Below are 18,549 nucleotides of genomic sequence, written 5' to 3' on the forward strand. Positions count from 1 at the left end.
GATGGTGATGGGGGTGTGTACTTCTCTGCACCTCCGGAAGTCCACTATCAACTCCTTTTTGTTTTGTGTGTTGTCGTGTAAAAGTCTGTGGAAATCTTCATCTCATCCGTCTGTAGTAGTAAATATGATGATTGTGACTTTATGTGGTCTACTACTAGCTTTGCATCCACAGACAGACTTGGGCCACTTCCCTCAACCATAAGGATTTTTTAAAATATATTTATAATAATTTGTGGTATAAAATTTCTAATATGGCCCCAACGGGGTGAAAAATAGTAATGTTGACTCTGGGAGTTATATCATTTTATTTAACGTTTAGCTTTGTTTGCGACGTGGTTGCTATGAACGCAGCTGCCGTTGCTAGACTGAGGACCCCTGCTTTTAAGTTGTCCACACAGAAGCCGGTCTTGATTTTGGCATTCTATCGTTAAAAACAGTTGAAAACCACGTTTGATGTCAAAATAAGCGGAAAAAAGTCGCATATTTGAATACTGAGTGTATGCAAACGACTTATCACACTTTGTTATATGTTCTGTGTCACTTTTTTGAATTGGCAGCTAAACTGGCAAGCGTCTGTGCTATTCGTTGACACCCTGCACACCGAAAAAAATAACACTACTGAAGAGTAACCTCTGCTACCCGTCATAAGTTGTGAGTTTTAAAGTTAAAAAGTAAAACATTTTACATCCAAGCGTCTATTGTAACAAGAGCAATAATTTACCAATGGTCACAGTTTGAAAGTTACGGGGATTTTTGGGCTCTAACGGAACCAGCTGCCGCCGAAATGAACTGGTATCACGTTTTGTCGCTGGTGGGAGAGGGCTCATTTGGACGGGTTTACAAGGGAAGGAGAAAAGGTAGTGGCATGGTAAGCATCTACAGGAGCACAGTTTAGTTTCCTGTTTGTTTAACGACACTGCTTCACATCGTCTCTTCATCTTTGTCCCATGAGGTGGTGGCTCTTAAGTTCATGCCAAAGCTGGGTCGCTCGGAAAACCAGCTACAAAGTCTCAAAAGGGAAATTGAAATTATGAGGGACCTTCGGCATCCCAATATTGTCCAGCTCTTTGACAGTTTTGAGACTGAAACTGAGGTATTCTCCCATTTTCTCAAAACTCTCAAATAAGTTGCTGTCAACTAATTATCTTTACATAATCCCATGATCATTATAACCCCCTATATATGTTAATGACAGGTTGTGATTGTCACTGAGTACGCAGAGGGCCAGCTGTTCCAGATCCTTGAGGATGATGGAAACTTACCAGAGAGCCAGGTTTTCACTGTTTTTACACAATTGAACCAGATGTGAAGCTTTATTTAATGTTACGTTATTAAACTAGTCTTCCCTTCTTTCAAGGTCCGTGCGATTGCCTGCCAGTTGGTCTCTGCTCTGTACTATTTACATTCCCATCGCATTCTTCACCGTGACATGAAACCCCAAAACATCCTGCTAGAAAAAAGCGGGGTGGTGAAGCTCTGCGACTTTGGGTATGTTGATAGTTGCAAAGAAAAAAGTTTCAATCGTTTCTAAAAGAATAAATGACATGATGCAATCTTGCTGTAGGTTTGCCAGAGCGATGAGCGTCTCCACCTTAGTGCTTACTTCTATCAAGGGAACGCCCCTGTACATGTCCCCTGAGCTGGTGGAGGAGAAACCATATGACCACACTGCTGATCTGTGGTCTTTGGGATGCATCCTTTATGAACTCCACACGGGGGCGCCTCCGTTCTACACCAACTCCATCTTCAAGCTAGTGCAGCTCATTGTGAAAGACCAAGTGAAATGGCCAGACACCATGAGCAGCACTTGCACGGTACAGTAAAGCTACACTTTACTCACCTTGTGTTACATTTAGGTTGAAGCCAACATCTTCAATATGTTGCTAGCTTGAAAATTTAAAGCCTGTAAAAGATTATGTTGCAATTATAAGTCCCTTGAAGGGTTTATTGGAGACAAACCTTACACAAATTGTTTCCTAATGCAAAGTCTTCTATATTATTACTATCCAATGATTTCTTTGCAGAGCTTCCTGAAAGGCTTGTTGACCAAAGACCCCCAGAAACGGTTGTCATGGCCAGACCTCTTGTACCATCCCTTTGTTGCTGATGGTGTTCTAGGTGATTCTTAAAACTCCTGATTTTAGTAGAAAGCTTTCAAATGTTAATGACACATTCTCATGTCTGACATTCATGATTTTATTCCCATGTGATGTGTTTGCAGTTTTGCCAGCCACAAATGTGTCCAGGCCCTTGACGGTCACACCCAGCCCTGACATGCTGGCGTTGAAACTCCAACAAGTGGCAGAGAAGACTGTACCAGCTTCTGCAGAAAGCAGATTGTTGCGAAAGGTCAGGGAACAAACAGAAAACTGTAGTAAGAGGAAACCACCAGGAAAGGACAGTGCCAAAGTAAGTAATCAGTAATTATGATTATTTTATTATTTGTAAACGTTTGTATGGTGAGATCAGCGGAGGGCCCTAAACCTGTTTTGTGTGCACTGACAGAAAAATAAGGATGAAAGGGAAAATGGTGCGATGGCAGCAGCAATGTCCCCTAGAGTGTGCAACCCCATGCCCTCTTGTGGCGATGTTTCTGTTACCTCGGGTCAGCTGGATATGATGGCTGCTAATCAAAGCCTCGGACCGAAGATTCAAGCTAGCTCAACATCAAAGCACAGGTGTTAATGAAGGTTCAAAGTAACGATGAGTTATGCTATCATAAACAAATGTGTTTATAGTTCCTTTCTCTACAGGGGTCAGATAAGCATAGACTACGAACGGGAATTTCCCTGTATAGATATCGGGCCGCGACTTGTGCGGAGATGCAGGGAGGAAAGCCACACCTCACAGCGATTGCAGGTCAGAGACAGCTGCCTTTTCCACTCATTAGAAATTATTTACATATTATCTGTCAGTAGAGGATCTGCTTTGATAACACGCACAAAAAAAACTTGCTTTCTTAAATTAATATATTAATATATACCTGACACTGAGTCATTTCTTGTTCTTTCAGAATGTAAACAACAAAGAATACTGGGAGAATCTGGCCCAACTGTCCGATCCAAGCAGACAAACGAGAGAGATATTAGATTACAGCATAATTATATCTCAAATTAAATCAAAGATCCAGGAATTTAAAGCTCAGGTAATGTTTCAGCATTTCATTCGGCGTGAATTTTTTCTTCTTCAAAAGAGTTTTGCATCTACTCCTTTTTTTTCTTTGTTTGGGCAGCTAAAAGGGGGCGTGGTAAAAGAAGTTCAGCAGATTCAGCAACCAATGAGGGTTCTACATAATCTGCTAGTGATGGCCGAGGTTGAGAAGTTGAACGACGTCGGCCGTGAACTTGGGCTACCCCGTGTCCTCTTTGGCCTGATCCAGGATACTGTGGAAAGCTCAGATTTCATTAAGGTTGCTACCCTGGATTGAAACAGTGTTTCACAATGAACTGATCCTGCAACAATGTTTCTCACTTCTACTTTGGTACTTTGTCAGCATCAGCAGAGTATCCCCGTCCTTCAAGAAATGATCACAGTGGTCCTGGTCTACTGGGAGAAGAACTGTGCCTGGGTGGAACAGGAACAAAGGTTTGATGAGTCTTTTTTTCCCTCGCTGAAACTGACTTTGTTCATTTGTGAAATACTCAGTGCATACACACGAGATTCCAACTACAGCAGCTCACCATCTGCTTCTCACGCTTTAGCCTGGAAGAGTTCACAGAGTCCTTCAAAACAATTCTTAGTCAACCAAATCTCAGTCGTCTGGTCGTGAGTACCCACTGACATATTTCAACAGCATCAACCATGTTCAGCATGGTTTACATATAATATCCTGTGTCTGTACCTTTTTGATATGCATTCAGCTGGTCTGTTGTGTGAAACGCTCAATTATCTGTCTTTTAGCCTCTGGCTGCTTGTGTTTTGTCTCTCTTCACACAACACAATGTTGATGTCAAAGTTGATGTGGAGCATCTAGCATCCTTGCTGAAAACTCTGGTCTTGAACCCATGTGAGGTACTGAGCTCATGTAAACCTGGCAGTAATATGAAAGCTTGAAGGGACCTGAAAATGTATGATCCATTTATTTTTCTACATTATCAGCCCCACATTTCTCCACCCTCCGGTTGGGGACTCTGTGATGGCCTGCTGTCTTTGTTCCTAGATGCACTTAATGAGGTCAGACTGCAGATGAAGTTTGGTTAAACATGTATTAGTACAGATATTAGCAACGTATCTGTACTAAATGTCTGTGCTTTCTTGTTTAAACAGCATGAGAATGGCCCTTTGCCCTCGGGTTTAAATGAAGTTTTCTTTCTGAATCTGTGGAAAAAGATCGGTGCTTCCCTAAGAAGTGCAACATCAGACTCTGACTTCTGTTCAGCAAATGGTAATTGTACTCATCCTGTGAAACCCATGATGTCTGAAAACACTTCTAATGAAAAAGCAAACCTTGCTTCTTTGTGTGTGTCTGTTACAGGACTGTATTTCTTTCTCTCTGCTTTACTGTTTGCCTTCTGCAAGGATGCATATTCGTGCATTCCTGTGTTTTGTGATGTTGGATCAGAATGTGTGTACGCTCTTGGCCGCCTGCTGGGCACCGAGTGGTTAGTGTTGAGATGTCTTAATTAAACGAAATAATTTGTATTACAAGCCAGCTACAATGCCTGGAGCTAACAATAGCATCTTTTATACCCTACAGTCTTCATTTGTTTGCCAAGGGCAATCCTGGGAGGCCCAGGGTGGATCTGAGTCACAACACTTTATCCACACTGAGCTGCCACTTGTTATGTTTTCCATTCGCCCTGGACCTGCCTCCACGCACCATGTCCACAGTTCTCCAGTTGTACGACAGCTGTGGTATTGTTACAAGCCTCCTGCAGGTTAGGGCCTTATTTTGCTCCAATAAAGACCTCGCCGACAAACATAATTCTCTGATGCAACACAGGATAACTCTTGCACTAGTTTTGTGTCTGGCATGCAGTACTGTACACCTGGATGTGTCTGTACTTTTTTAAGAGCACTGTGTTGTTGTTTGTTGTTGCCTGTTTGATGTATGACGAGTTGTCTGTGTGATTTTATTTTTTATTATTATTTTTTTTGTGCTTTGGCAGGTAATTCAAACCCTTCCTCTTCATCTACTGGAGCTGCCTCTCTCCCTTCTGAGCCGCTTGCTCCTGTGTGATCCCCCCCGCTCAATTGACCACCTCACAAAAGCAGCTTCTTGCTTTTTCTTGCCATCCTGGGACGATCAGCTCCCTGCCTCCAGCCGTCAGAGTCCTCCAACCAGAACTGCCTGCTCTCTGCTCCCCGAACTCCTGCAGCTGGAAATTCTGTGGGAAGCTGCTGTGGAGCTCCTCACTCTATTGTCTGGGATAGCCCGTTGTCCCTCCTGCCCACTGCAACTTTATGTAGAAACCTCAGTGCTGCAGCATGCACTGGCTCACTCGTATGAGCAGATCAGGGCTGCCACGTGTAGATTTTTAGGAAATTTGGATCCATTCAGGCCTCTCACACAACACACCCTAAAACCTGACATTTTCAAAGCCATGATAAACTGCCTTAATGATTCCTGCATGCCTGTCCGGCAGGTTGCTTGCCGGTCAGTTGGAAACTGGTTGGGCTATATTGCAGCTGGGCTGCATATGGACAGACCCAGTGAAAAGGGGATACATAGAGGGAGATGGTGCATAGAAAAGCAACAAAATAAACAGACGTACTCAGATATTGAGGCAGCAAGTGATTTGGAAACATTAAGAGAGCAGAGAATGGAGGAGGAAGAAAGAAGGTGGACACATGAAGCCAGGAGGACAGTGGCCATGCTGGTAACTCTAATCTATGATCCTGATGCCCTCACACGTCGTCACTGCTGCGCCGCCCTGGGAAACCTGCTAAATGTTGATGGAGCCATATCCTTGTTGCTGGAGGAAAATGTGCCCAGCTTACTTCTAAGAACTGCATGCACAGATTACCACAGTGCAGTGAGAGAAGCTGCCATAGGATCTTTATACCTGTACAGCCAGCAGGATGCCATGCGTCAGGTAACGAGCAAGTCACAGCATCGCACATGCTCACATTACAATAAAACAATCTCTGTTTGGAGAATTTGGTGCTTTTGAAATAGTTCATTTTTAATTAGAAAAGCAGAAAACAGTTCACACCTCCTGGTATTGAATTTAAAGCTGTGCTCTTATGCCCAGAGCTTGTTCTGTCCTTTAGATAAATTTTGTTCACTGTTTAATCTTTCACAAGTCAGTAACACACTTTGAAACACACATTTATTGATTTATTTAGATTATTGCTCTTCTTTTGCATTCATTCAAAGGTCCTGATGTCTCTTGATGCCAGTAAGAAGCTTGTTCAGGCTTCACAACATGCTCCTCCACAGTGTGACTATCAGCGGCTCATTGGACAGCTGACTGCACCAGAAAAGTCAGCAGCTTAAAAACCTGCTCCCTGTTTAACTTTACAGCAACATATTTGTCTGAAGCCATGTGTTAGTGAACGACCGAGTCCCCGTTTATGAATCAAAATAAAACTGTTTTACTGTTTAACGTCTCGGTTTGTGACAGCAAGCTGTTCTAATTTCACGAGAAAAAGGAAACGATTTAACTTCGTAAAAATCACGGTAGGTTTTCTTTTTCATCGATAAAATTGTCATAACAATAATTCAGTCTGTATAAAAGTGGCGAATGAGGAGTTTCATTCATTTCTGAGTTATGAGTATTTCTGCTGGCACCGCAGCGTGCTGTCGATTTTTGGAAAGCTTTTGTTTAGGTGTAGCGAACATTATTGATGGATTTTAAAAATGTTCCATATGCAGATCAACATGTGAATTTAGAGGCATTCGCATTTCAAAGCCCTTCGAGGTCTTCTAGAAGTCTGTGAATTTGGGCTAAATAAAGTAGAAAACAACGAAGCCGAATTTCCGAGGACTGGACGTCGAAAGCGTTTTTATGTGGTTTTATGTTAAATGTTGTATCGACTGAACTAGAAGAGATCGATACCCATGAAAGTTTTCAGTCCTCTCTGTATAACCGTCTGTCAGCTGTCTGCTCAGCGGGGCAGGGTGAGAAAAGAAGCGCTTGTCAGTGTCTGTCGGGCCCTGACCGGGCTTTACTTTGATTTCCCTTAAAAAAAAATAAAAATAAAATGAAAACCCCGCGGATTTATTAAATCCAAAAACCAAGCACTTATTTTCACGCTCAGGCCGCAGATTGTACTTCGGATAACGCAGACAAAAAATAAAAATAAATCCCAGTAAAAGCACCAAAAAGAAAAAGCACAGCGGGCCAAGTTGATGATACACTTTATTTTTTTTTAAAAGCAAAAAGATTGACATCAGACGAAGTTAATTTGTATCTATGATAAAATTGCGTTAAAAACACAACGCGCTAAATGTGCTGTTAGTACACACTTTTGGTTTAACCATCGGGATTGATAGTGCACCGCAGGGGGCTAAAAAAAAAAGAAGAAGCACCAATTAAACCCCATAAATAATTACGATAGTTTCGCTGTTATATTCAAGATTGTCTTAAAATAAATATGCATAGAAAAACAACTATCCTTGGTATAAGCATGGAGCAAATGACAGTAACAATGATTATTTGCTTATATGAAAAAAAGAATTGAGACCTCTTACACCAAAGCTAAAGCTGCAAAAGCTTTAAGAAACAACAAAATTAGGATTTTTTTTTTCCCAATAATTTTATAGAAAGAAAAGGTTAACACACTCCACTCCCTGAACATACAAAAGTTGTTACAAATTAGTGCAGATCAGCCAGAGGCCTATAAAACTTATTGCTTTAACAAGCAGTTTAGAGAGAGAATTATTTCTGAAACCCTAAATTTTCTATTCCAGAGAGTACATTTATGCAAAGGCATGCAGAGGAAGGCTGTTAGAATGATACTAGTTACAATATTTGTACACATTTGGAAATAAAGAAAAAAACAACAGTTTTATATGAGGAAACCCTGCAAGCTTCAAGTCTGTAATCTCCTCCCGTGATTATCTACTGATGTTTGTAGAACTGGCGGATTAACATGTATCCTGAGCTGCAAAACAGATTGTACATTTTGCAAAATGCGAGGGAAGAATATCTTACTGCCACCACATGATAAAATGTTACACATTTAAAAATAATATGAAAAAAAACAGTTTTGGTCACAGAATGCATAATGCCGACATTATTTGAAGCCATTGCTAAAAGAAAGATAGCAAAGGTTATATTTGTTACATTTAAAGGGATGAAAATTAAACAAATGTAAATACAGAAGACAAAGTAATGTTTCCAACAAAGCTGGCTAAAATACTCTAAACATACAAATAAAATAATTCTGTTATTGACTGAAATAAACTGGAAGCAAATCAAATGTTTTACAGAAAAACAAACAACAAAATACACAATAAAGTTTCACGACTCTTTTGTACGTTAGCCGCTCTTTCTGCAATTGTAAAAGTCAAAGGATATTCAAGGTCAGTTCTAATAATTTTAGTATTAATGCCAATTAGTTTTTGCTGTTGCATAAACGCAGTTGATTTGAAATATTTGTCCACACTGAAATATCAACACCCAATAACGTGATCCAGCGACTGAGCATGAAAATAATTAAAAAAGAAAGAAAAAAAACCCCTCAAACAAACATGAGTTTCTATTGCTGACATCAATTTTAACGTAAGGCTATTACAAATATAAAACCTGCATAATGAGTTACATTACTTCTGAAATTACCTTATTTCAATAGTAGATTCACGAAGTGCGAGAGCTATCGAAAATGATTGTCATCTTAAAGCATTGCTATGCCACAGTGCCGGCTCAAGTGATTCGAGTACGAAAGCGATGGAAGAATTGGATAGTGTTGATTTAAAATGTAAAAAAGATTTCATATTAGCAAAGCATGCTTTTAACCCCTCGCTACAGAAAAAAAAAGAAAAAAAATTAACATTTGATTCAGGACAAACTTAAAGACAGAAAGAGCTGCTGATTCTCCCTGTTACGCTCTCTCTAAGTGTACTCGCAGAAGCTTGGTGTTACGCTGTTGTGTCCTGCTTAAGCCTTTGGCTACGGGCCTTGTAAACTTCAATCAGCAGGTCTTTAACGTACTGGATTTCACGTTCTACGGACTCTGCTTTGTCCCGGAGCTCCCGGTTCCTCCCTTCAAGGCAGTGCAGTTGTTCCTCCAAAGAATCGAGCTCCGCCCTTTTTCGCTGGCGATACCTGCATCGACCAAAAACGAAGACTCTGTGAAAATGTAAACTCGTGAAACTTTGATAACATTGACATTTCATCGAGAAGAATCTCACCTGTGAGCGGCAGTTTTGTTCTGATCTCTTTTCTTTTGTTTGCGCTCCCCGCCTTCACCTGGAATGATGTCCACTTCGTATTTCATTGCACAGTGGTCTTCCTTCAGCCGACATGCTTGTCTGTGCCCCGAAGATTCCAGGTTCAAACTATCCCTAGCCATTAAAAGACACTCTGGGCCCTGATCCTCAAGGAAATTACAGTGTAGATCATGCTGAGCTATCTGTAGACTCTCTGTTTTCACCTGCTCGTTGATGTTGCCCAAGAAGCTATGGTAGGCCTCAGACTGTGATGTTGTTGGAAGATAACAACCTTCGCTGCTCTCGGCTTTCCAAGAAACGGTGGCTTTTGTCACCTCCACACTAGTTTTGATACTGTTCAGCACATCACTGTTACCAGCACCTCCACTGACTTCCCTCATGCTATACATCAACAGATCCTCTTTCTTATGGGGGACCTCCAGTGATCCACCAAAGCCAAATCCACCACCAACAATCTTCCCACCACCTATCACATCTTGAGTGAAACAGCAATTTTTCTCTTCTTTTGGTATAACAGCACATCGTCTGAGCTCAACCGCACTACCCAAGCAGTAGCTTTTCCCTACCAACTGGTCGTCCTCTACACAGCCATAATTACCTGTAAGGGTCACAGCTGAGTTACCTGAGTTACTTCCTTTGGAACTCAACAAACTGCTGTCATAGCCTTCGCTGAACCTCGAACCATCAGGAACTCTTTTCCTACCACACCCACTGGGTCGACTGCAGCTATATGGGGCGTGTCTTGGAATTTTGGAGCGCCCAATGGGCCCGCCACAGATGCTGAGCAAGTCCAGTTCTCCGGTTGCCAAGGTAACAAGAAGTGGGCTGGATTCCGATTGGTTGGATGTAGCGTATGATGCGTATGGCAGCTGAGTGAATGGCGGAGGACCCGCAGGCAGTGGACCCCTGTCGCATTTTCCCAGCCTCGGCCCTTTCTCGGGCAGTGGCTCAGACAGGAAGTAGTCCTCTAGTTGGGCGAGTTCCTCTTGCAGCAGAGAGGTCATGACCTCCAAGTCAGAGGGCACCTGGATATCATTCTGAAGGGGTGAAGGGGGAAGGGAGGCATTAGTAGAGGAGGGAGGGGAAGGAGGGTTTGGGAGGTACGAGGAGAAATCCACTTCTTCCGTCATCCAGTCAGTGTTACCATCACCTATTGAGGAGGGGGGAAAAATTGCATCGGTTACAAGATGTTTGTCGGAAGGAAATAATGCTGCTAAAAAAAATAAAATAAAAAAATAACGTTCATGCAAAAAAAAAAAAAAATCCATCAGTGCACGAAGCAGTTTCCCAAAATAACAATCAGATTTATAATAATAATAATAATAAAGGCAAATCAGATTGGGGGGTTTTGCCGATAAAGTTGCAGCGTTTTAATATAACAGACGTAGCTAGTTTATTACTTACTGCTCAAGAAGGACGAATGTGCTGCAGTGCCGAGCCCACCTGAAATGAGGAAAAATATAAAAAAGCGTACACGCTGCAACTCACCAATTAAGTGCTGACTCTCCTCTGACACCTCCCCCCTGCACCCCTGTGATTGGCTGTGGTTAGCCTGTGGGTGAGAGAGAGCGAGGGGGTCTGCCGGGCAGACACGAAGAGTCTTCCAAACAGGCGCTGATGTTGCCATCATTTTGTCTGTTGGTGCTTTGATTCAGTCCAAGTCCAAGCATATGCTGAGAGCAAGCAGGGTCTGAGAGATGGGCCACAGTGAGCAGGTCTGGGTGAGCATAATGAAACCTAGAGGGTAAGCAGAAAGAAAAAAAGGGGGATCAGATATATCTGAGAAAGATACGGCGTACTCAGTCGACTAATGGGGATCATCAGATGGGATTCTGTCTGTGCTGCCCTCTGCAAGTTTCTCTGCATGGTTTTAATGAGAGGCAACAAAGAAAAAATCACTTTCTGGTCCTCACTTAATTCATTTTCACACAAATACACTTTTTCATCTTTTAAACAAAAAGGCTTTACAGTAAATACCAAATACTGAAAAGCAGAAAAGTACATTATTCCCAAAACCAAGCCTCAGATGTGACACAGTGGGTGATAGAAAAGTGGGAGCAGTGTCCTGTGGGCTTTAATCTGGCTCAAAGCAAAATTAACCTGACGTCCTCAAAACACGTGGGACCCAGTGACGCTGTCAAGGGCCCAACTGTTGACAAGAAGCACCACAAGAGCTACCTCTACTCTGTAGGTGAGCTGCCCTGCTGGTCAAAGAGGATGAATGCTGATGAGCTGCTTCCAATCGCATGTTCCTTTTAAAATTAATTACCAATTCTTTTTTTTAATCACTTAAACAGATTGGACTCGATTACAGCAATGAGAGCTAAATTAAACATTGAAAGATTAAACGCTGGAAGTGACAGACGTGATGTATCTCCAGTTAGTGCACAGACTGAAGGCAATACATTTAGAGTAGAGGAAAAATCAATAAAAATCAAACTAAAACTGACCACAAAGCAACCACAATCAGTCAAACTCCATGAGTGATCGTAGTTTAAAAATAAAAAAGAAGAAAAAAGATGTTTGAATTTGTCAAAAAGGTTCATTTAAAGCGACGAAACCAAACAAGATGTAGCCACTTTACACCAAAATGATAACAACAACAACAGCAACAACAAAACAGCTCTATGTACAGCCAGTAGAGAGACTTTCACTTACTCCATTCTTGCAGAAAAAATTGTAGAGCACTTGGGGGTGCGTTGCTAAAGCAAAGCACGACGACTTTTCGGGTCCAACAACTTAACAAAAGATTAAAGAGCCATATTTCAGCTCGGAATATCCTAGACAAGGCAAACAGAGAGAGGTGCTGCTTTGTTGTGGTCGACCTGTAAACTGAGGAGCCGCTTAATTGTGACAAAGCATCACTTCATTCACACCTAGCAACCGACTGCGTCACCGGGGTAAACCAGGCTCCTCCGCGCGTGCAGATCCCTCCGCCCCCTCCCTCCGCGGCTCACCCAAGGACGTCCCACACTCTCGCTGCCCACACTTTTATAAAAGTATTGAGCTACTTTTTTGTTGTTGTTTCTGTAAAAGTAACACAGCTGCTCATTCAGGTGAGTAATGCTATTATTTATAGTAATAAATATATAGATAATAAATATACTAATAAAAAAGAAAATACTAAATTCAAACTGTGCAATTCAAGATACAAATAACAACTGGTTTAAAAAGGGAATCTGAAAAGTAGCCTTTTAGCTAGACATTGTGCTAGTTTTTAAGCTCTAAAGGGTATAACCTCGTCTTTAAATTAAATAACGAAGTGAGAGGATTTGGTTTACGCGAACGCGATCTGTCGAGAAAACTACAGCTCAGACACTGTACTTTACAATAAGGCGTGCCGCTGTTTTGTTTAAAGCGCTATATGGCTCATAACACACTTTGTTGTTTAGAAGAAGTCTGTTGCATCTCCGTTGCATCAGTGGTCCACGAACAGTACCATTGGCTGCACGGGCTCAGACTGTCGTTCTGTGATTGGCTCAAAACGGCTACTTCTGAAATATGATTGGTCGGTGGTAGGCAAGGCAAAGCACCACCGTGTTGTCATCTTTCTCTCTCCCTCTGTCTGCAGTGCAGACTGTGCACATGTTTCATGTCAACAAACCGGGCGTGGAGGTCGGTGCTGCAGTTTTTGAAAGCAGAGAATATCGTTGACACTTTGTGATACAGTTTAAACAAACTCAGACACTGATACAGCATTCAGCTTGTAATGACTTAATCTGGCCGATTATGTCGCGATAACTAATGAACATGCAGCATATATCATTTATTACATAATTTAAATTAGAAAGTACTTAGAATTACATAATTGCTAGTCACCGTTGTGGATGTAATGTCTCTGTTTTATTCGTTTATTTTAATTTAGCTTGCAACTACTCTATTGTGATTATGTCTCATTTCACTTTTATTTTGTTGACTTGTTCATTTGTCTACCCAAAGCTTCCCAGGTGCAAAATTACACTAAGTCAGTGAATAATGGAAGATAAATTATTCATCCCTTGTGGTTGGCTGTCAGCCTAATACACTTTGCGAATCCTTATTTTTGTGACTAATTTGGTGAGACACAGCTGGTGGAACTAAATGAAGTTACTGGTAATGACTGTCAATTACATTTATGTTAGGAATAAAGCTTTGTTTTCCTCCTTTCAGCAAATCCCGAAGCTGAGCAAGTGTGCTGTTCTCCTGTTGCTATAGTAATAGCGGACACTGCCCCCTATTTTAGACTTGTTGTCTGGTTGCTGTTGCCATGGGATTTGCATCTCTCTCTTTTTCCCTTTCTCTCTCTCTCTCTCTCTCTCCCCCTACTGTTTTCCTTTTACCTCACATTTGTTTTGGCACTCCTAACAACCCAGCCATTCTCCATCCTATTTGCTGAGTTGCATTTCTGTTACTCTATCATTTTACCAAAACCAACAGGTTTATTTCCAGCTTTGCTGAATTAATAAATTGATTTGGCACTATGATTTAGCCTCTAATAGATTTGTCCACAGAGAAGCATGTCTGTGCATTGAGTGAACATCTGAAAGTCGAATCGATCGCACAGAATCACATTATCCAGGATGGCTCCAGGGGAAGTTGTTTTCACACCAAGTGAAACATGTTCTTTGAAAAAGACCAGATGAAATTGAATTTGAGTGAAATGTCCCAAGTCTAATATACGCTGTCCGTCTGTGTCGATCTGATGCCTTTAAAAGGATGGCCCTGTTACAGCGGCGCTATTCAGCAAAACGCCCACCATGTGGTTGTTACCATAGGAGTGGAGCTCTGAGAGATTTGTAGAAAGGCAGCCTGATGCAATCGAGATAAATGTGGTCGTAATGGAGACCAGATTGAGATACTAGTAGCTGGTGAAGTTGGCAGGTCTCCCGGGAAAATCGCTGACTGCTCTCTCTGTCTGTATTAATTGGTCCACTGAGGGATTCCTGTTTGCGCATCATGAGAGAAATCTAAGGTGCTCCTTATGACAGCATGGCTGGATTTCCCTGCAGTCTCCACTATTAAGTACAGTTTCCTCTGTCATTATTTAGGAAGACATGTAAAATGTGTTATTTGCGCAGCAAAACACCTTCATGTCTCCCCCTCCTTCCTCTGGAAAATCTTAACAACCTCAGTATCCATTTGCAAAAACTGGAATAGATCAACTTTCCGACTTGTTAAAACAACACAGGAAAACGAGCCAAAGTAAACAACTCTGGATCAAACTAGACTTCAGATACTCTTGAAATATTTATTGTCGGTTTTTCTATAGCGGGAGTTGGAAGTCCATCACTCGATACCCAAATTCATTGTCTGAATATTGTGGATGAGCAGAGAAGTCAGAAAAGTCAATGCTGCATGCCAAGTGCATGTATGGCACGTTAGTAAGGGTTACACCATCATTTCATCATCATCTCTCTCAGAATTTATTGTCCTCAACTTTTGCCCCTCTTTGAACATACGAAGAAAACATGGAATTCAGTTACGACTTGTGAATGGAAGCCTCTCAGAGGGGATTTGTGGACGTTTCTGTGTGTGTTCAGCCTGCTGATCACTTGAATTTGTTTTTCGGTTTGCCGTGAAAACATGTAATCAAGTCTCAGGAAAGTGACAAGCATAGTATAATTTTTCATTCACGGATGTTTAAAGCAACTTCATTTGCATTCAGCTGTGACAGATAGGAACCAGTCAGTCATAGGGTTCTGTTTATTTGCTATTCCTCAAGGACTTCGTGGTATATTAGAGGTGTTTGATGTAAAGAACTCACTACAGCATCTGCTTTGTCTTCCTGTGGGATCTCACAGCTTTTAGTAGATCACTCATACCTAACTCCAACTTCTGAAAGCATGTTGAATGAAGCCGTGCGTGGCATACAGTGTAAGGTCTGTAAAAGAAAACAGTGCTACAATAACAGCAGGACAACAAAGAAAGTAAACGAATTGTTGCATATCACAGCTTTTTATTCATACTTATTGTCCGTGCATCACTTGTGTTCTCCAGAATTTCAGCTCTTTAAGCAAATGGGTCCCAAGTGGTTCCTCTGTGTCATTTACAGCACTCAGGCTGTGTGATGCTGCGCTGCAGAAACATTTAAAACCCCTGAGGCTCAGCGTCTGTCACCTATGAGTTTTACACAGCCGATAACCATCCAGGCCATATGCTTCGTGCTCATGAAAAAACTTAAACTGTTCACTCATCAGAGCTTAAGTTAACTCGTGCTGAACTTTGAATTCTAATTGTTAGTTTGGTAAGGCATGTTAACACTAGTTTACAATGTTATCTTCCATTGTTTGACTGTTTGTCATGGGGTCTCTGCTTTCTGCAAAGTCACTTTATTTAACAGTATATTTGCAAGCAAACAGTCCTTTACTTTGATGGGGAGCATAAGACAAAGTGTTAAGTGTTAAGCAACATAAAGACAAAAGAAATGCATCCACTCACTGACCACTTTATTAGATGCACTTTACTAGTTGGAACCCCCATTTTTTAAAATTCTTTGTTTCGATTCAACAAGGTGCTGCAAACATATTGACATGACAGCATCACACAGTTTAGCAGTTTTAAGGCTGCACAACCACGATGTTATTCTTCACGTCCCAAAGACGCTCTACTGAACTGAGATCTGGTGGCTGTGAAGGCCATTTGCATACAGTGAACTCATTTTCATGTCCAAGAAACCAGTTTGAGGTTATTTGACATTTTTCATGATATTTTTTCCCCATTCAAAGCATCCATCAGAAGATGCGTATGCTGTGGTCCCAAAAGAATGGCTATGGTCAGCAGCAATACTCTAGTAAGCTGTCGAGTTTAACTCATGCTTACTTGGTACTAAGTTGTCCAAAGTGTGCTTTTACCTCATTACAACACTACAGGCAGCCTAAACTGTTGAAACAGGACATAATGGATCCATGCTAACACATTGTCTACACCAAATTATGACCCTACCCTCTAAATGTGGCAGCAGAAATTACGACTCCTCAGAACAGGCAACACATTTCCAATCTGCTGTTGTCTGATTTTGTCAAAATCCAAATTGTAGCTTCAGTTTTCTGACTGACATCTTTTGCGGTCCCATTTGCTTCAAGGTTTGGCACGTTCATTCAGAGATATTCCTCTGCATATCTCAGTTGTAATAAGTGGTTATTTGAGTGATTCTTGTCTTTCTATTAGCTTGAAGCAGTCAGATTGTGCTCCTCTGCCTTCTTGCTTCAACCAGCCATTTTTACCCAGAGAACTGAGGCTCACTGCATGTTTTCTCTTTTTCAGATGATTCTCTGTAAACCCTAGAGATGGTTAGAGAGATGTTGGAAAATTCCAGTAAATCAGCAGTTTCTGAAATGCTGATACCAGCCCATCAGGCATCAATAATCATACCATGGTCAAAGTCACCTAAATCACATTTTTTCCTCATTGTGATAGTCAGCTGGAACTTCAGCAGGTCGTCTCGGTCATCTCGACATGCCTAAATGCATTGATTTGCATGTAATTGGCTGGTTAAATATGTGGGTTAACATTTAGTTGAGCAAATGAACCTTTAAAGAAAAACAAGTGACCAGCGAGTTTAATTCTGCATCTAAAAATCGGAGCAGCAGCATATTTAATTTATGTCATGTTCCAGGTATGTGCTGATATTTTCCTGTTAATGAAGAGTGATGTAATAGCTTGACTTTCTAAAAAGAATTTTTTTCATACCTGCAATAGCACTAAAGAGCCTGTTTTAAGGTAGTGAAAATACTACTAGAGGTGCAGAACATTTCAAATTAAATTGAATTATTCTTGAAACACCGCTACATTGTATCCAACTTAAACCTGTCAGCTGACCTTAATACGGGAAGTCATGTCACGCAAAGTTTAACTTATTCAGTTTTTCTTACTCACTGCTTAATGGTCATTTTCATCAGTAATATTTCTAAACATTGTTAAAAGTGGTTATGATGCTGATATTTTTTGGCATAATTTAACCGTAACTGTTACAACATGACCAGTTTTTATGGTTTCTTCATTCTGTTTCTACAGTTTCTTCAGTTTTTTCTATTTTTTTCTGCTTTTCTTCATACGATTCTTTCACATCATTATATATCACTTCCTTCTCTTTTTTTTTTTCACCTTATGCATGTCTTTATTCCTTTATTGTACTTTGTCACATTTGGCTTGTAACTCCTGATTTTTCCTCAGCATTTCATGAAGTGCACGCTTTTTATGTGTTTCCATCATCACTTCTCTTTATGCATGTCACCATTTCTCAGAACCTAAACTGTATATCGGTCCATATTTTCTCCAGGTGTTCCTTCTCCTCCTCTGTTTCAGTGTTTTTGTCTTTTGCTTTGTTATAAAATACTCACAGTTCTGTATTTTTCCTCTCGGAGTCTTGGAGAATACTCTGCATTTCTCTCTGTGTTTCTTCCTGTTGTTCCCTCTCTTTCTTTTTTCTGCATTTCAGTGTTACTTTGTAGTGCTTCATCAAACATTACTTGCAACCCTTCTTCTTTTTTTCCCCATGTCTTGGAGCTTACACTGCAGTATTCAGTGTATTTCCTCCTGTTGTTCCTTCTCTTTGTGCATTTCTGTATTCTTTGCAGTGCATTTTTTCAAGCTCCCTCTCTCACCCGCTCCCTTTTTACTGTCTGAGTGTGTCGATTCACTTTTCCCGTTGAGCTTGGCTGGCACACCTGTTTTCAATCAGGAGTTACCTGTGCATAAAAGAACCAGCTCTTCATCAACTCATCACCAGCTTGTTACAGCATGCAGTACAATAGCTAGTCTAGCTCTAGGAAGTCTTGTTGACTATTTTCTCCATCTGCTTTGGATCCCCTCTGGTATTCTCGTCTGCATTCCCTTGTTCAGGGTAACAAACAGTCTCTGTGAAAAGAAAACCTGTCTGCAAGAAAACTCACTTGTGGACACTCGCCTACCTGCCCACTCAAACCTCTTATGTAATAAAACTAGTGAGGCTGGTACCTCTCTCAATGCTTGCTTATGGGTCCAAAAACCTTACCAGTTATGACAGTTATGATAAACGGAACCAAAATCTGTGTCCGTTATGGTGGGAGACGTGTAATGTCTGTTAAATAGGGAAATTCTGATTGAAAGTTGTGGCCACTGTTTTAAAGGAGGGAATGTGGATGGGACTAGATGACCTTCAGCAAATATTTCCTTTAGGGCCTCTGTGGTGTCTCCGAAGTGCAGACACATGACTCATCAGACTAGGCAAGTTTTTTATTTTTATTTTTTTTAAC

General features: G+C 41.1%; 2 protein-coding genes and 1 long non-coding RNA gene across 4 annotated transcripts in view; 2 read left to right on the top strand and 1 right to left on the bottom strand.

The window, feature by feature from the left end:
• Nucleotides 1-115: 115 nt before the first annotated feature.
• stk36 (serine/threonine kinase 36 (fused homolog, Drosophila)) lies at nucleotides 116-7,009 on the top strand. 2 transcript variants are annotated; one of them, XM_080307499.1, is made up of 20 exons: nucleotides 116-868; nucleotides 953-1,093; nucleotides 1,196-1,273; nucleotides 1,358-1,488; nucleotides 1,565-1,814; nucleotides 2,025-2,118; nucleotides 2,222-2,409; nucleotides 2,506-2,678; nucleotides 2,754-2,859; nucleotides 3,014-3,145; nucleotides 3,233-3,409; nucleotides 3,494-3,585; nucleotides 3,702-3,765; nucleotides 3,901-4,011; nucleotides 4,099-4,173; nucleotides 4,267-4,384; nucleotides 4,475-4,601; nucleotides 4,697-4,877; nucleotides 5,109-6,035; nucleotides 6,320-7,009. In XM_080307499.1, exons 1-20 carry the CDS (start codon nucleotides 785-787, stop codon nucleotides 6,437-6,439), a joined length of 3,369 nt encoding a protein of 1,122 aa, XP_080163625.1. In that variant the 5' UTR covers nucleotides 116-784; the 3' UTR covers nucleotides 6,440-7,009. The 2 variants fall into 2 exon arrangements, with proteins under 2 accessions (XP_080163625.1, XP_080163626.1); XM_080307500.1 differs by having other exon boundaries at nucleotides 116-857.
• A 278-nt stretch (nucleotides 7,010-7,287) lies between these two features.
• Nucleotides 7,288-12,133, bottom strand: atf5a (activating transcription factor 5a). Its single transcript, XM_026181631.2, has 4 exons — nucleotides 11,996-12,133; nucleotides 10,826-11,074; nucleotides 9,299-10,487; nucleotides 7,288-9,212 (listed from the first exon to the last, which is right to left on the bottom strand). Exons 2-4 carry the CDS (start codon nucleotides 10,965-10,967, stop codon nucleotides 9,026-9,028), a joined length of 1,518 nt encoding a protein of 505 aa, XP_026037416.1. The 5' UTR covers nucleotides 10,968-11,074; nucleotides 11,996-12,133; the 3' UTR covers nucleotides 7,288-9,025.
• A 153-nt stretch (nucleotides 12,134-12,286) lies between these two features.
• LOC113030299 (uncharacterized) overlaps nucleotides 12,287-18,549 on the top strand; it is a 30,958-nt gene continuing 24,695 nt past the window's right edge. Inside the window, exon 1 of the long non-coding RNA XR_003273568.2 lies at nucleotides 12,287-12,393. This is a non-coding gene — a long non-coding RNA (uncharacterized LOC113030299). The remainder of the gene's footprint in view (nucleotides 12,394-18,549) is intronic.

The sequence above is a fragment of the Astatotilapia calliptera genome, chromosome 10 (assembly GCF_964374335.1).
Source record: "Astatotilapia calliptera chromosome 10, fAstCal68.1, whole genome shotgun sequence".
NCBI classification, from domain to species: Eukaryota; Metazoa; Chordata; class Actinopteri; order Cichliformes; family Cichlidae; genus Astatotilapia; species Astatotilapia calliptera.